Below are 18805 nucleotides of genomic sequence, written 5' to 3'. Positions count from 1 at the left end.
TGTTTGTAACGAATCAGTATAGACCTCATTACCTTGCCTATCATAGTAGAGCGTGCAATGCAAGCAGTTAGAAACCAAATCATATGTACGTAGGTGCCGTACCCAGGGCAGTCACAAAGGCCAGTGGTGTTCGGCTTGTTTCCAGCCGTCGGAGTCAGTGTCAATGCGAGCCCAGTAGATGTCAGCTGATAGATCTGTAATACAACTTCAGGAATAGGCACAGAAAAAGTGAGATCAATTTAAAGGAAATGGGTTTATTACCAGACTGCAAGATGGAGAGAGAGCTCTAACAGTGGTGAACCGCTCAGCGTGGTGTCCTTTGCAAATCTCTCTCCGAATGAACAGTGGGTCAGTCTTTATATAGGAAAACAGGGAAATATTTCTAAGACAGTGATGTAGGACAAAGTTTATGTAAACAAAACTATAGGCTGATATGGTTAGACATTTGCAGGGCTAAGTTGTATGCAAACACGATATTTTTATAGCTCACACAAACTGCCGCTGCCTATCTTACATCGCGCGATTCGAACAAACAATTATTAAGCTAGTTGGCCACATCGCACAATACAAGCAAACAATTGCAAAGCCAGCTAATTAGCCTATCTTACATTCCACGATCTTGACAAACAATTGCAAAGCCAGCTAGTTAGCCTATCTTACATTCCACGATCTAACAAACAATTGCAAAGCCAGCTAGTTAGCCTATCTTACATTCCACGATCTTAACAAACAATTGTAAAGCCAGTTTGGCCAGTCTTTCTTACATTTTACGATCTTAACAAACAATTGTAAAGCGAGTTTGGCCACATGGCGCGACATGAACAAACAATTATTAAGCCAACTGGCCAGTCTATCCCACACAGCAAAGATTGGGGCAGTTGCTTGGTGGTGCCTTGCAGGAGAGTCTTGGAGTTGTTGTCCATCTGGACAGGACACATCTTTATAAGGTCCTGGCCCATCAAGTTGACAGGGCACTTTGGAGCATAGATGAAGGAATGAGTGATAGTCAGTGAGTAGCACTTAGTGGCTACTGGGGAAGTTAAAGGCAGGATGATCTCTTCACCCTTGGATCCTAGTAGTGGTATGATAAGTTCACCAATAGGCATTCTCAAATGCCCGCACAAATAAAGAGATGGGGCAATCCTCTGTGAAATTCTTGCAAGAGAGAATCGAATCGACTCGTCTCTGTTCAGGTTCATTCTCACGTTACACGCATCTTTCCCCTGTTTTAGCTTCAAGGACCATAGTTACAATGGACGTCTCAGCTCTCAAGGGAGGGTTGGGAAAATAGGAGTGAGAAGTCAATAGTAAAGGACCCTAGTTACAATACAAGTTTTAGCTCTCAAAACAAATGAAGGACATGTAGAGACGAAGGTTCTTCTCCACATCCCAGCAGTCCAAAAGGATTCGACGTTCCTATTGTTTGGTCTAACTAAGGAGCAAAGCATTTACTTCATTGCAAGCAGATGTAGACTATAATAACTTTTCTTGTGTTAATGAGCTAAGTAAAGCAAAGCGTACTTCATTGCGAGCAAATATATAATAATGTAAGACTAATAACCCTAACAGTATATTTTTCAATAGAATTGAATCACAATCTCCCCCTGTTTGCAAGGATTAATATATTAAGCCTGTACCCTTTACAGCAATTAAGCCACATAAAATGCATGCTAATCAAAAACTCCAAATTCATTGAATAATGTGTATCGCGCAGTTGTTTGAAATGAGCAATACCCCAATCTAGTAGTTTTTTGCAAACATTTAACATTACATTCCCTTTGTAGTTTGTCTATCATCTCCTATAAAACTTTCTTACTCGATGTTTTTCCAATAGTTGCACATAAAATAAAAATCTAGTTACATATCTCCCAATTATCCCCTTCAACATCAAAAAGATAAACTCAATTTACCGTTAATTTCAGAAGTTAGCGTATTTTCACACCTGTAGAAAGAAAACAATCTTTTATATATTAATTTGTCAAATTGTTCAAATTAATGTGTTCATTAAATCTGAGCAAATAACGCTTCTCTTTTTTGTCACCTTTGAATTTGGAAGGCTGATTTTGTCAACAAAAAGACCCAAAAAGTATTTTCCCCAAAAAGAGTTTTATTGGAACTACCAAAAAAATGACACGTTAAATCGGTTTAACATTGTGATTCATCTTATAATATGACAAAAGTATAAGGACATTGTACTACTTATTTATTTATTTTGAGCAAATTCATTATCTTTCACACCATATTTCTAATCATGTTTCTTAGATCCTAGATTCAATATATCAATCATTTTCATTCAAATGTATCATGTTTGAATAACACTCAATATTCTTATTGGATTTGCTAGCAAATTCAATAGACAAAAACTGCAATTTTTCAAATTTCTTAGGCATGTCTTTAACTGTGACGACATTTTCCATATTATTTAGATAGTAAATTAAATAAAATCTTCAACGACACTTAATTTTCTTATACAGTAATACCTTGCCATACAAGTGTTCCAACATACGAGACAAATTTGAGATGAGAGCATACCAGATGGTTCCAATTGTGAGTCGGTAGTAAATTAAAACAAATTTTGGTGTTTTTTTTTTTAGGATGGAAACGGATTAATTTGTATTTTGTTCATTTCTATGGGAAGAATTGACTTGAGATACGAGTAAATTGATATACTAGCTCGACCCCGCAGTAAGCTCGTATCTTAAGGTATTACTGTATTTGAATCGTGTGGATCGATATTACACATTAAAAAGTGTAAACAAGATTTTCAGAATGCAAAATACAATTATACTTCACTAACAATGATCTTTCATACAGAAATTGAAAAAGCAAGCAAAGCTGTGATTGGCCACAGCTTATCACAACACATTTGCGTCTTTTAAGTCTATCCTTACAACTAAATCTCTGGCAAGAAGCTGAGCAGAAAAAGGGTTTCTGACCGACGTGGGTACCGTATTTTCACGACTATTCGGCGCATCGTATTTTTAGCCGCAGTGTCAGTAACGGGTGCTATTTCTGTATTTTAAACACACAAAGCATGCACCGTTTTTTAGACGCATATATATTATATATGGATGAACATCGAAACGCAATAGCGCCGGCTACCGGAAGTAGCCCATTTCCGGGTTCCGGTGTGCAGTGACTGCTGGGAAATATAGTTCTTGCACGCTACACCCACACGCTAAAAACACGTTTTTAAAAAGGTAACGGAAGCAAAACTGAGTTTGGTTGTACTTTATTTAGACATTTTACAACTTACTTATGTCATCATCACCCACAAATCCATCAAAGTCCTCATTTTCTGTGTCCGAATTCAACAATTGCCCAAATGAGTCTTCCAAAACACCGGGTCGAGCGGTTGTAGTTCTTAAGCCTCCGGGAATGACGGCAAGCTTTGAGTTATTATATAATATATAATATATAATATTTTATTTATATTTATATTTATATTTATATTTATATTTATATTTATATTTATATTTATATTTATATTTATATTTATATTTATATTTATATTTATATTTATATTTATATTTATATTTATATTTATATTTATATTTATATTTATATTTATATTTATATTTATATTTATATTTATATTTATATTTATATTTATATTTATATTTATATTTATATTTATATTTATATTTATATTTATATTTATATTTATATTTATATTTATATTTATATTTATATTTATATTTATATTTATATTTATATTTATATTTATATTTATATTTATATTTATATTTATATTTATATTTATATTTATATTTATATTTATATTTATATTTATATTTATATTTATATTTATATTTATATTTATATTTATATTTATATTTATATTTATATTTATATTTATATTTATATATTTATATATTTATATATTTATATATTTATATATTTATATATTTATATATTTATATATTTATATATTTATATATTTATATATTTATATATTTATATATTTATATATTTATATATTTATATATTTATATATTTATATATTTATATATTTATATATTTATATATTTATATATTTATATATTTATATATTTATATATTTATATATTTATATATTTATATATTTATATATTTATATATTTATATATTTATATATTTATATATTTATATATTTATATATTTATATATTTATATATTTATATATTTATATATTTATATATTTATATATTTATATATTTATATATTTATATATTTATATATTTATATATTTATATATTTATATATTTATATATTTATATATTTATATATTTATATATATATATATATATATATATATATATATATATATATATATAAAAATAAATATATTTATATAGTTCGCAGTCTACCTTTGAATGCTCCGTTGAAGCCAACATCTAGCGGTAGGATTTCTTTTGTAAATACAGCCGAAATGACGGCGAGCACCAAATTAGTGTGCTCGCCGTCATACTGAGTGTATTGAAGAACTCTATATCCCAGCAGTCACTGCGCAGTACTTTTTCTACGGGAAATAGTAGAGTCTGGGGCTGCTTGGCGTAGTTGTATATGTATAATTCACAGTCTAGCTTTGAATGCTCTGTTGACGCCAACATTTAGCGGCAGGATTTCTTTTGTAAATACAGCCGAAATGACGGTGAGCACCAAATTAGTGTGCTCGCCGTCATACTAAGTGTATTGAAGAACTGGGTGTATTAAGAACTCTATATCCCAGCAGTCACTACGCAGAACTTTATCTACGGGAAATAGTAGAGTCTGGGGCTGCTTGGCGTAGTTGTCCTATCGACTGATTTATTTTATTTTGTCGTGATAACAATTTTAGTATTTGTCCATATATTTATAGTATATAGTTTTTCAATTGTGTAGCTTTTTAATTGAGCAGGAAAACATTGTTCTTCAGTGTGGGTTAATAAGTGTTCTTTTAAGCTTCTCCTATGGGAAAATGTTCGCCCACAAACTGAGCAGGAAAATGTTTTTTTGCCAGTGTGGGTTATTAAGTGTCTTTTTAAATGTTGCTTTAGAGAATAGGCTTGACCACAAACTGAGCAGGAAAATGGTTTTTCGCCAGTGTGGGTTCTTGTGTGGTCTTCTAAGTGGTGCTTTTGAGAAAAGGCTTTACCGCAAACTGAGCAGGAAAATGGTTTTTTTGCCAGTGTGGGTTCTTGTGTGGTCTTCTAAGTGGTGCTTTTGATAAAAGGCTTTACCGCAAATTGAACACGAAAATGGTTTTTCCACAGTGTGGGTTATTGTGTGTTTTTTTAAAGTTCTCTTCTCTGTAAATGTTTTACCACAAACTGAACATGAAAATGGTTTTTCACCAGTGTGGGTTCTTATGTGGATTTTTAAGGATTCATTGCGAGAAAAGGCTTTACCGCAAACTGAACACGAAAATGGTTTTTCACCAGTGTGGGTTCTTGCATGACTAATTAAGTCTCCCTTCCGTGTGAATCTTTGACCACAAACTGAACACGAAAATGGCTTTTCACCCGTGTGGGTTCTTGTGTGTATTGTTACACTTCCCTTCCGTTTAAATGTTTTACCACAAACTGAACACGAAAATGGTTTTTCACCAGTGTGGGTTCTTGCATGACTAATTAAGTGTTCCTTCCGTGTGAATCTTTGACCACAAACTGAACACGAAAATGGTTTTTCACCAGTGTGGGTTCTTATGTGGATTTTTAAGGATTCATTTTGAGAAAAGGCTTTACCGCAAACCAAACAAGAAAATGGTTTTTCACCAGTGTGGGTTCTTATGTGGATTTTTAAGGATTCATTTTTAGAAAAGGCTTTACCGCAAACCAAACACGTAAATGGTTTTTCACCAGTGTGGGTTCTTGTGTGTATTTTTACATTTCCCTTGTGTGTAAATGTTTTACCACAAACTGAACACGAAAATGGTTTTTCGCCTGTGTGTGTTCTTGCATGACTAATTAAGTGTCCCTTCTGTGTAAATGTTTTACCACAAACTGTACATGATAAGGGTTTCTCCCCAGTGTGGCTCCTCATATGTGTTTTCAAAGAAGACTTTTTCCGAAAAGTTTTCCCACACTGAAAGCATTTGCAAAGTTTGTCACCACTGGGATTTTTCTTAACATCTTCAACATCATCATCGTCAAAAAGCAAGTCGTTGCCATCTGATAAAGGAGCAATTAAATTTTCTGCTCGCCATCCTTCTGTTGAGCTGCCGCTCAGAATCTCCGCCCCTCTGTTGGCCACGCCCAGATCATCTTCACTTTTGAAAGGCTCACCAGTTGAACATTTGACACATTCCTCGTTTTTTATTGGAGGTTCCTCTTCTCTTTTGCACAGTTGAGAGAACTCTGGCTCCTCCTCTTTAATTAGGGGCCTGTTGTGGTGTTTGCAGGCTCCGCCCCTCCGCTGGCCACCCCCAGAACATCTTCCCTCTTCATGAACTCACCAAGTGACCAGGTGAAATGATCTTCCTCCCTTTTGATTGGAAGTTGCTCGTCTCCCATTTGTTGTTGAGGGAACTCTGGCTCCTCCTCTTTGATTTGGGCGAGCTCAACTTCCCGTTCAAGGTCAGCAGACTCCTGCCCATCAGCACAAAGATCCTTTCTGAAACCTGCAAAGACACAAAGATAAATGATTAACTATTTTCCAATTATAAATGACTGAATTTCTTGTTCACAGAAATGAAACCAAACGGAAAAGGGCGCCATACATTCATTTCGTCACAATGCAGTACTTACTACTGTAGTTTTCTAGTCAACAGCAACATGAGTTGAAAACTGTTTATAGGTGCATTTTTCAAAGTATGGCACTATTGGTCAGAAAAGTTTCTTCACTTAAAATTAGTCAAATCTTTTTTGGAGCCTTTTCATTGTAAACATTCTCTTTTATGTTTTAGATTTTAATTTAGTTAAAATGCTTTCGCCAAAGGGGAGGCATTAAAAAACATTATCTTTTATTCAGTAGCAGGTCTATTATTATTTGGGGGATTAATGAGATGCCGGATTCCGGCTAATGCCGGAGCGATCGCTAATACGAGCAGTATAGTATATTACTTCTCGTTGGCTGCTCATAGGAACATCAGGGGCACTGGCTCTCTCCCTCGCAACTCCTCGTGTAATATCTCTGGTCGCAACTATACCTCTTTGTAACGTGTCCGCGAGCACTGAGCGGAGCGTTGCATTTTTTCAGTGTCCCCCCCCCTTAGCCTGTTAGCTCCCGTTAACGGAGCAATCGCTAATTCAAGACTACTTCTCATTGGCAAGTGGTCGTGCGTTATCCTATTGTTAGGACATTTGTGTGCATTATTTTCGGAATATTTTGAAGGGAATACTACAGCAAACAGCCCATCGATAGCGAACGTGAGGGTGGAGGCGTGGCAAACAGCTAACCCAGCCAGAAGTTATAAAAATGTAAAACCAAATTAGAATTCAGTTTTGTGTGAAGTTACATTAAACGTATGTTTGAGTGTGACTGTATATATTAATCCGAGTTAATTTAAATTTGTTTGTTCGGTTACGAGTGCGTTGCCGTGGAAAGAACCCCCCAACCCTCTATGTCCCTCGCTGTACCCGCCGCAAAATCCATCTAATTTTAGTTCTATTAAACACATGTTATTACTATTAAACCACTAGTTATGTGTTACTTTGTTAATAGATGGCGAATTTGAAGAAATAAAAAAAAATTCCAATCCAATATCCTGTTTTTGATGTTTTTTCAGAGGGCTGGAACGAATTCATTTGCTTTTAGTTCATTTCAACGGGAAACGTTCGCTCGAGTTACGATAAGATAGACACACGAGCTCAGTCCCGGAACGAATTAAGCTCATATGTAGAGGTACCACTGTATCGTCTGATTGGACACTCTGAATTGTCCCTAGGTATAAGTGTGAGAGTGAATGGGTTTTTTTCTCCTCGTGCTCTGCGATTGGCTGGCCACCGAGTCAGGCTGTTCCTCTCCTCTGGCCCGAAGGCAGCTGGGATAGGCTCCAGCACCCCCTATACACGATGTAGCATATCAGAAAATGAATCAATGAATGTTGGAATTAAAAACAGTGGGAGAAGCCCAATGTAGCTTCGGCAGCAAACCTCGACTGGGTAGATGGTGCATTTCCAGACAAATTTCTGGCACACAGATTCAAGTATTCGGCCTTCTTGCTCTCGAAGGTGGCCTCTGTTGGTACTGGTAGTTCTATGAGGTGAAGCGCTCTTGCCTCTGAGGACCCTACGTCAATGTCTGTGCGGAGTGATGTAGTGATGATCTCTGATGATAGTTCATATTCTATTTATTTATAAGCTGCATTTGAATTTTAGCATTAAATATGAAGTACTTCCGCAGACCGCACCACAGACCGGCAGTGGGCCAGATTTGGCCATCGGGCCGCAACTTTGACACCATTGTTTGAACGCTGCTCTCGTTGTTGTTTAGTGCATCTACATCTCCATTTTTAAAATTTTCAATTTAGAGCAAGCAAATGAGTGTTATGTCACTCAAAAATGGAGGGCGAGTAGCAGGAATGACTCTGGGGCGCTCGCACGTTGCGTAATTTGAAAAATACATTGTTTGTGATAAGGATACAATAAAAGGAAAGCTACTGTTTAATGCCGTTGTTAAGTATTAACGCGTTGAGACTCATTCTTCCCTCCTAGAGTGGTTACATTAAATCGAATTTATTACATCTTTCTTCGAATGGTGCTAGTGCAAATTCATGAAAATGTACGTACGCTACTATAGTGTCATGTCAATAGAATACAGACGCTCCCCTACTTACGAACGCAATTGGTTCCGAGCGATTGTTCATAAGTTGAATTTGTTTGTAAGTTGATTCAGTGCTATATTTTGTATTATAATTTATGTTTAAGGCCGATATAAGTATATTGAAGGTTTATATAAGTGCATTTGTATGTTTAAGGCTTGTATAAGTAACACGCATTGGTTTGTACTGAAAAAAAAACATTTAATAAAATGGAGAGAATATGTACAGTACTGTAGAGAGAGAGAGAGAGATTTATGTATTAGAAACTGGCCAAAAGAAGCGACCTAATGATGATTGCACAGTTTTCTTCTTTTTTTCCTCATAAATGATGCGGTAGCACTATGGCATCATTCAATTGATTTGCAAACTTTGTGCAACGTTCAATATTTGGGTCCTGCTGCTCGATCTTTCTGTTTAGAAATGGTACTGACAAGTTGTATGCCCGTGAAACGCTCACCACTCTCACGCGCATCAAGCTTCGTTATTATTGCCACTCGTTTCAAATGAAATGGCTTGCCTCTTCCTTGCAACTCCCTCAATAGAAGCCTTTAGCTTTTTACCAACCATATTCAATATTGGATGCATGAGATATTTAATGATACAAATGAAAAAGGTTCTTTGCACACTGGAGATACATTCACGCACTTCCGCATTGCAACGAAGAAGAAGGTAGATGCTGGGTGAGCTGAGCTCTCACAGCGCCAGGCGTCGGTATTAGCGGCGGAAAGAAGTACTACTCCGAAAAAGGCGCGAAATACAAAATTGGACTTGCGAACATTTTTGGACTTAAACGCAATTTGCAGACATGTTCGTATGTACCGTTGTTCGTAAGTTGAATGTTCGTAAGTAGGGGAGTGTCTGTACCTTTAAGGGAATGCATGGAAATAAAAAGTGAACCCACTTTCTAGTCTATGAAGAACAACTTTCTCGAGCGTTATGTTGCAAACTGTCGATTGCTCCCGAGTTGAATGCTCCTGTTTGACCTCAAAAAGTTCCTCCTGGGGCTTTGACCGTTGTGTTCTTGCCGACATTTCCATACGTGAATTCTGATGATGGCGGCGGCTTTGATAGCAGCTAGCTAGGCTAAGCTAAATTAGCCCGGAAACCCCCAACGAGTTCAACGTGTTTCTTAGATAGCTGCTACTATGCTAAAGCATAAACAAGCACTTTGACGACTTGTTTATTTGATAGCTGCTAGCTATGCCGAGCTAATATAGCCAGGAAACCTACAACAAGTTCTTCGTCGACTTGTTCCTTTGATAGCTGCTAGCTAAGCTAAAGCATAAACAAGCTATTTGACGACTTGTTCCTTTGATAGCTGCTAGCTAAATTAAGCTAAAGTATAAACAAGCTTTTCGACGACTTGTTTCTTTGATAGCTGCTAGCTGGGCTAAGCTAAAGCAGGTTTTGCTGATAAATAGTGATGGAACGAGCGACGCTGGTGGGTCAGCACTGTGCTGATAACTCAAGAGAGAAATCCCGTATTGTTGTGTGTACTGCTTTAAGAAAGAACCACGTGACTGATACAGAAAATGTATCGTTTGGCCAAAGTGTTTAGTATGAGGAAATAAACTTTATCCAAGTGTCGTGGGTCTGTTGGATGGACTTTTACGTAATTATTGATAATTCTAAAGAGTTTCCCCCAGTGTGGAATGATTTTGATCGTATCATGAACGATTTGTTCTGCGCATGCGCTTTAAGCGTCGCCTCCTTTTTTAGCCGCAAGTGATTTATGCTCAATTTAGTTTTCAATTTAATTCGAACCTGCGCAATAATTTTTGCTAAAACCATGTCAGACCATTTGATGAATATTTATTTCTTATGTCCCACTCTCTTGCATTTATAAAGCGAATGCCATCGAAAGAAGTGACGCTTGATTCGCGCATGCGCAAAATTCGTCACTTAACTCTAAAACAATGTTTATTTTTTTTCTTAGTAAGGGAAATGTCTTTTAATCATGTCATTTCAAAAGGAAACAAAATATGTTTTTATGTTCAAAGTTAAAGTGGAAAACAGAAAATATTTTTAGTTATTTTTACATTTTACAAAATACTTATTGAACTAAAACACAAAAAGAAAAAAATGGATGTAAAAATTCCAAATATTCGTTAAAAATGGGAAAATCAAGAAATATCATTTAGGTTGGTCCGGATTAAGGTAGGAAATGGTTTGTGCACCTGCGATTGAACAGGAAAGGGCAAGCATGCCAGCTAGACACCGGTGCCACTTGTAACGTCATGAGCAGTAGGACCAAAGAGAAGTTGTTGACGGTGTCAGTAAAATTCTATTCTAGTAACTTTATATTCATAAGAGTGCAGAAGGGAGCAAGATTAAATATAAGAATACAATTCATATTTCACATGACCCATCTTGCCAAATTCCTCCCAAAGCGCTCTGAGGTGTGTGAACCACTCAGCAGACTCTTGGATAAAGACACAGAATGGCACTGGCTGTCCAAACATGAGGACGCAGTAAATAAGATAAAGCGGCTGGTCTCCAACACACCTGTTCTCAGACACTATGATGTCACAAAACCTGTCACCATCCAGAGTAATGCCACCATGAGTGGGCTTGGATGCTGCTTGCTGCAAGGCGGACAGCCGGTGGCTTTCGCCTCGAGAGCCCTAACACAAACTGAACAAAATTATGCTTAAATCGAGAAAGTGTCTGAGGCTAGTTTTTGCGTGCCAAAGATTCCACCAGTACTTACATGGCAGGGAAATGGTCACAGCAGAAACGGACCACAAACCGCTGATCACCATATTCAAGAAGCCCCTCCTGAGTGCGCCAAAACGTCTTCAAGGAATGTTAATGCAACTGCAGTGCTACAACTTGGATGTGGTGTAGAAGCCTGGGCCTGAAATGTATGTTAGTGACACGCTGAGCCGCGCTGCGCTGCCACGCATAACAACAGACACTCCACTTGTGCACCACACTGTGTTTTCAGCCCAGGCAGAGTATGCGCAGCTGGACCAAGCCCAGCACCTGAATGTCACTACCTTCTGATTCCAGCGAAATTGACCAGCTGCCTGCCCTATCCGCCAACACGCTGATCACTCGCGGCAGAGCCCAATTTGCGCGTCATGGGCAACCGGACAAGGTAATTACTGACAATGACCCCCACTTTGCCTGTGAACAATTCAGAAAGTTTGCTTCAAGCTGGGGTTTTACCCATGTCACGCTGTCGCCCCGCCATCCGAAGTCAAACGGCAAAGCCAAGGCGGCTGTAAAGATAGTCAAATCGCTCTGTATGCGGGCCAAAGCAGACGCATGGATGGCATTCCTCCACTGGCGCAACACGCCCACACCCTAGGGGTTAGGCAGTAGCCCCGCCCAGCGCTTAATGTCAAGGAGGCTCAAATCCTCCCTACCAGTTGCAGACAGCCTACTGCAACCACATGTGGTGGTCAGGGTGACTGACAAGTTGGTGTGGAAATGGCGGACAGGGAAATCGACTTACGACAGAACCGCCAAAGAACTCCCAAAGCCAAATGTGGGAGATCAGATCAGAATGAAGCCGCTTCCGGGTGACCGTACGGGGAGCTGGCCATTGGGCCAATACATTCAGAAGGTTGCTCCTCGCTCATTCGTGGTGGATGTTCACGGTACTCTCTACAGGCGCAACCGCGTGGATCTACGAGTGGCAGAGCGCTCAGCGGAAATAAAGGGTCTGAAACAGCGAAGTCTGGAATGTGACTGGGACATCAACCCGGGCAGAGACTGCCCATGGGTCAGGCCATGGGGAAATTGCACAGTGCAGAAAGCCCAAGCGCCCCAAGCAGTCTGGCTCCTCGCAGCCCGTCTACACCGGCACCAGAGGACAATGCCAGACACCGGAGAGACGCAGCAACTCACCAGGCCAGGCAGTCCACACACGTTGTGGCCGCTTCTCACGGCCACCGCCTAAACTGAATTGGTGATCGTAGAAGAGCATACATGAAAACAAGGGTTCGACTAGGGTGTAGGCTGCACGCTGCCCTTACTAAGCCCAGACCCACGCATACATAGACAATGACAGCACACACACACACGAAGAAGTTGCACAAGAGACTTTTGGTTTGTTGTCAGATTGTTGAAGAAAAAAAAGAGAGGAAAAAATGTGTCATTTTGTTAGTACAAGGGTTAATGTCAGGAATAAGCATAATACAAGAATAGTTTATGTTCAGAACAATATGTCATGGTGGGCAGCAATGTTTAATGTGAATAAAAGGTTACTATAAAGTTACAGAACAGTAATCTAAAGGAAGGAAGATGTTACAGATTATAGTAATGAATATTGAGCAGTTAGCGACATCTAGTGGTTCATCATTGTAGCAGGTTCTTAGTTCTACCCATAATGCTATGCGCTGTCCTGCTTCGATTCATTCAATAAAGTCACGATCAGAAACAACAATGCCACCCCGTTAAATATTTCATTATGAAATATTAATTGTGTAACGTAAAGTATATATCGGTCTATCATGCATTTATGATCGTCAAAAGTGAACGTACCTTCGAGTTTGTGAAGAACAACTTTAGCTTGCATCATTTTGCAAACAATAGACTGTTGATGACATGAGAGATCCTCTTTCACGCCATAAAGTTCCTTCTGAAACTTTGCCGCAACCGGCGTCGTTCTCCCAGACATTTTTCACACTTTTTTCTGTTCGCTTGACGACGTACTGATGCAGACGACGTGTTCCTTTGTTAGCTGCCAGCTAGGCTAGGCTAAAGTACGACTCCCAAAACGGATTGAAGACAAACGGACTGACGTTCGAGTCCACAAACTATTTAATGTTGAGCATGTTGTCGAGGTTTCGTTTCATTTAAGTTAAATTAAATTGAGGAGAAACAAGAGGCGCACAAAGAAAAAGTTAAAACCCTAGCCATGCAGAAATGAACGCCCGAATCCCTTCTTCTTCTTCCGCTTGAGGTTTTACGGTTGTTGGCAGCCAACGTACTGTAGCATTATCGCCCTCTACTGTCTCAATACCTCAAAATACCAAGTTCTTAATTCAGATTTTAGACAGAGGGGGCGATTATGTTAAATTTGGTCTCTTAATGCCACAGCGTGAAGACAGCAGCTCGAAGTCCAGTTCGAGTCTAGCTAGACGTGACACTAAATCGAAAAGCTACATTTTGAGAAAAAGTTAGGTAATTTTAAGCACATTTGGTTTAAATGTTACATTGTGGTTGATCTTATTGCAAGTAACAAATAACACATTTTAATATTTAAATATAAGGGTTTTTAACGTTATTTCACAATTTACAAGTCCACAATCCCTCATTCAGCCTCATTCAAGGGAGAGTGGCCAAGCGGTCCAATGCGCTGGATATAAATTCCAGTCTCTCAGGAGGCGTTGGTCCAAATCCCACCACTGCCAATAAATTCATGGGCTGTTTATGGTCCTTTTGTTGGATTGCTTATGGCTCTTCACTAACCTGTAAGATAAAATGTGAAACCACTGGTGAGAGAGCCGAGTCCCGAACACACTAATAGGAGTGTCACGTTTGCACACCACTGTGTCACTGACGGTACCTCTAGCTTCGCTTTAATCATAATGATTTTTTTTACAGGACTCCTTTTTGCATATCAACGGCATAACAATGTTGTTAAAGAATTCAGAGATTTTTTGTATTTTAAAAGTAGGAATATTAAATTAAATGCACACATTTTTGGCGGGAGTGGTTAGCGCGTCAGCCTCACAGTTCTGGGGTCCTGGGTTCAGAGCTAGGTCATGTCCATCTGTGTGGAGCTTGCATGTTCTCCCTGGGCCTTCGTGGGTTTCCTCTGAGTACTCCGGTTACCTCCCACATTCCCAAAACATGCATGGTAGGTTGATTGGACACTCTAAATTGCCCCTAGGTATGGGTGTGTGTGTGCATTATTGTCCGTCTCAATTGTTATGTAGAGGGGGAATTTCCATTATCTGTGTAGCATTGCCATGGAAGCTTGACTTTAAAATTGAAGCGAATGAAGATGCAAGATTTTTTTTTCCACAAATAAATGATTGCCTCTGCAAATAATGTCTAGATTCCCACAATTTAGTTACCTGTGGTGTGGCAGTGAGTGAAAAGGAGAATAGCAGCAGCCTGATTTACCAGCCCATTTCTTTGACTTGTCATAATGTCACGTAGTGTGGAGGTGAAGGGCGGGGGGGGGGGGGGGGGGGAGCCAATCTCAGGGAAACCAGGACATTCATGGTATACTTAAAGAGTTTTAATTGAAGAGACCAAAATCGAAGTGCAAACATTTCAGCCGAGATTCTCATTTTCTGAACGGCTTTATCCTCTCTCAGGTCGCAGTGGCCAGTCGATCGCAGGGCACAAGGAGACAGACAACCATCCACACTGACACCCAATGTTCGCTCTAATTTTTAGCTTGTCTGGGCAGAAAGACAACCTCCCTGAGCACACTGAGTACCGGTGTGAGCAACATCATCATTGCTCGCTATAGGCACACACCAGTATCACACCTGCCATAAGCAGGTGCATGTCTACTACACATACATGATTTAGTAATAATAAAATGTAATGATTATTATCTATGAATGGGCGGCCCGGCGGATGAGTGGTTCGCACGTCGGCCTCACAGCTCTGGGGTCCTGGGTTCAAATCCAGGTCGGTCCACCTGTGTTGAATTTGCATATTCTCCCTGGGCCTGCGTGGGTTTTCTCTGAGTACTTCGTTTTCCTCCCACATCCCAAAAAGATGCATTGTAGGCTGATTGGACACTCTAACATTGCCCCTAGGTTTGGGTCTGAGTATGCATAGCTGTCCGTCTCCTTGTGCCCTGCGATCGGCTGGCAACCGATACAGGGTGTCCCCCGCCCCTGGCCCAAAGTCAGCAGGGCTAGGCTCCAGCACCCCCCGCGAGTGATAAAGTGGATAAAGCGGTGCAGAAAATGAATGAAAAAAATATCTATGAATAAAACATCTTCATAAATGCCATTAGAATATGCACAAATCTGACTTAAATTTTAACTTATTTTACACATCTGTCCTTTTCACTTCTCATTCTCGTTCAAATGACTTTTCTGCTGAACGTGTCACATGAGATAGTCAAGTTACCATTCATATGCAATATTTTTTCCATGATTTTGCTTTGATTTATTTAATAAGGGATAGCACATATTAATGAACATATTTATATTAATGTTAATGAACATATATATGTAAGATTGTAGCCGAGGGCTAATTTCCATTTACTGTAGTCTATTGTGTAGGTTGAAGACAAACGATCACACATACTAGACACACACGCATGCACACGCACAACCACACACAACAGATTTAGACAGTTCTCACCTGATTTCGCCGCTTGTTCTTCTATTTGCACAGTAAAGTAAAAAGGAATGTATTAAGAAATATTAGAATGTAATTTTAAAAAAAGATAGAAGGGCTGTAAAACACGAAAAACATAAGAGCGGACAGAGCTACTGCCACTGGCTGCCGCATGAACGAGGAAAGAGGAAAGAGGAAAAAAAAGTTTGGATTTTATTTTGTGTGCGTGTGACATGCTATAGTGTTTGATTTATTAACAATTGCATGTTGAGAATTTACAAATTTGGCTTGGATGTGTGTATCGGTGTTTGATTGTTGATCCTTTGATCCATATGACAAGTGTGTGGCATGTTAAAGAATATTGGCATTCGATTATTGATGTCTTAGCACATAGTTTGAGGCACAGGGGATTTGGAATCATTACAGTAAAAAGTTGGATTGAGGAAACAACAACGTCTCACTGTTGTAATTATTCCCCCCTGTGTTTCAAGATTAAATGCAGGGTGTAACACGCGCCATATGATTGCTGCTGCACGGAGAAGACGAGAGTAGTGTGCAATTGCGCACGCGCTTAGCTTAGAGCAGGGGTCCCCAAACTTTTTCCTGTGAGGGCCACATAACTTTTCCCTTCTCTGATGGGGGGCCGGTGTCAGTTTGTAACAGAAAAAGTGTGACGATCGTAGGGGAGCTTAATTTTTTTTTTATTGTTTTCCAGAAAGCCACACATAACCAAATAACCCTTTCCAGGTTCTTTACAGAAAAAAGTCAGAAAACAAATAATAACACTATTAATGAAATAAATAATAACTAAATAACCCTCTCTGAGTTCTTCACATAAAAAACAGGAAATAAATAACACTATTTATGAAATAAATAAGAAGTAAATAACTCTCTCTGGGTTCTTCATAGAAAAAAAGCCATGGAACATTAACTTTCTGTTGTGCCATGCACAATCTTAACAGATAAAAGTTCAGCTCAGTTGTCAGAGCAGAATCTCTCTGACACATATGAGCAGTCTCCTAAAGTTCTTGTGTTTCTTCCTTATAATCCTTTTGTTCCAATAGGCTTGTAGACACCGCTGTTTGCAGCTCTCTCATCAACTTCCCTGTGAAAACCACAAAGGAAGCAGGTTGAGAAACTGAACTAAGTGAAACCGCACCTACACAGCACAATACATTTCACTACCAGTATGGTTGTAAAGATGGATTTTATCCCAGTAGATTTTATTATGATTATATTTGTTTATGCTCAGAATGACTCATTCAAGTCAGAAAAGTGAGCTTACCTATGTCTGTTCATCAGTGTGAACTGTGGGCCTGCATCTGGCTGGTGAGAAGTTGAATATCAGGTTCCATTCTAGTTACAGCCAGTCTCAAGCACTGATGCAAATGTTCATCTGTCAATCTTGATCTCATCGGAGTTTTCAGCAGTTTCATGCGAGAAAAGGTTTTCTCGCAGATATACGTGCTGCCAAAAACTGAGGACATTTTCATTGCATGTTTTTTGATGTTTGGATATGTGTCGTTTGGGAGGGAGGCATAGAAGTCAATGAGACTGTTGATCTTGAATGCGTCTTTCAGAACATCACAGTTCTGTAACTCAGCCAACTCAAACTGATATGAAGGCTGGGCTTCATCAATGTCGGCAACAAAGGGGTTCTGAAAAAGACGGATTTCTTTTGCATGAACATGTAGTTCAGTGAATCGCACACCGAACTCCGCCTTCAGCATTTCCAGTGCTTCCACGCACTTTTCAGCTGGGAACGGGACCGCTGGGTTCTCTGTCGACAGGTTTTGGGTAGCAGGAAGATGGACAAAGTTGCGCTTTTTCACTTGTTCCAAAAGCAGCGCTAATTTCACCTCAAATGCTTTTATGTGTGAATACATGTCGCAAATGAGTTTCCCTTCGCCTTGTAGCTGCAAGTTAAGGCGGTTAAGTATTTCTGTCACGTCTGTTAAAAATGCGAGGTGCCATTTCCATTCTGGGTTGATCAGCTCTGGGACCGTTTTGTCTTTTAAATGAAGAAATGCGTTAATTTCGGGTAGAAGCTCGTAAAAACGCCTCAAAACTCTGCCCCGGCTCAGCCATCGGACCTCTGTGTAGTACAGCACATCTCCGTGCGTAGACTCCAGTTCAGACAGGAATTCTTGGAACTGCCTGTGTTTAAGTCCCTTTGCCCTGATGAAGTTTATGCACGACACCACAACCTTCATTACAGAATCCCACGTCAACACTTTGCAGCACAGTGCTTGCTGGTGAATTAGGCAGTGGACTCGTAGCGGGGCGGTGAGACCCCTTTTTTCCAACTCACGGTTCATGCGTCCTATTAAACCGCGAGTTTCGCCCACCATGCTAGGAGCCCCGTCAGTCGTGATGCTAGCCAGCTTTGACCAGTCCAGGTCCAACTTCTCCATGGTTTGGCACACTTTGTCAAAAATATCCTCTCCCGTTGTGGTCCCTTTGAGACTTTGGAGGGCTGCCAGATCCTCGCATATCTCAAAGTTTGCGCTAACTCCACGAATAAAAATGAGCAGTTGCGCTGTGTCTTGCACATCCGTGCTTTCATCCAGTGCTAATGAAAAACAGTCAAATTCTTTCGTCTTCTGCTGCAGCTGGGCATAGACATTATTCCCGATTTCTTCAACGCGTCTGGTGATTGTACTCGCCGACAGACTTACGGCATTAAATGCATCTTTCTTCTCGAGACACACTTCCTCTACGACAACATCCATACATTTCTTAAAAAACTCTCCGTCAGTGAAAGGCTTACCGTTGCTTGCTATCAGTTTAGCAACCCGAAAGCTGGCCCGAACGGATGCC

At 39.5% G+C, this 18805-nt stretch overlaps 1 protein-coding gene and 1 pseudogene across 1 annotated transcript; both read right to left on the bottom strand.

The window, feature by feature from the left end:
- Nucleotides 1-111: 111 nt before the first annotated feature.
- LOC144066097 (uncharacterized) lies at nucleotides 112-11484 on the bottom strand (annotated as a pseudogene).
- A 5183-nt stretch (nucleotides 11485-16667) lies between these two features.
- Nucleotides 16668-18509, bottom strand: LOC144065929 (general transcription factor II-I repeat domain-containing protein 2-like). The gene is made up of 2 exons (XM_077589174.1): nucleotides 17271-18509; nucleotides 16668-17090 (listed from the first exon to the last, which is right to left on the bottom strand). The coding sequence occupies exon 1, from the start codon at nucleotides 18397-18399 to the stop codon at nucleotides 17284-17286; it is 1116 nt and encodes a 371-aa protein (XP_077445300.1). The 5' UTR covers nucleotides 18400-18509; the 3' UTR covers nucleotides 16668-17090; nucleotides 17271-17283.
- Nucleotides 18510-18805: the final 296 nt, after the last annotated feature.

The sequence above is a fragment of the Stigmatopora argus genome, chromosome 20 (assembly GCF_051989625.1).
Source record: "Stigmatopora argus isolate UIUO_Sarg chromosome 20, RoL_Sarg_1.0, whole genome shotgun sequence".
NCBI lineage: Eukaryota > Metazoa > Chordata > Actinopteri > Syngnathiformes > Syngnathidae > Stigmatopora > Stigmatopora argus.
The sequence above is the reverse complement of the archived record's forward strand: the minus strand, read 5'-3'. Positions and strand labels throughout refer to the sequence as shown.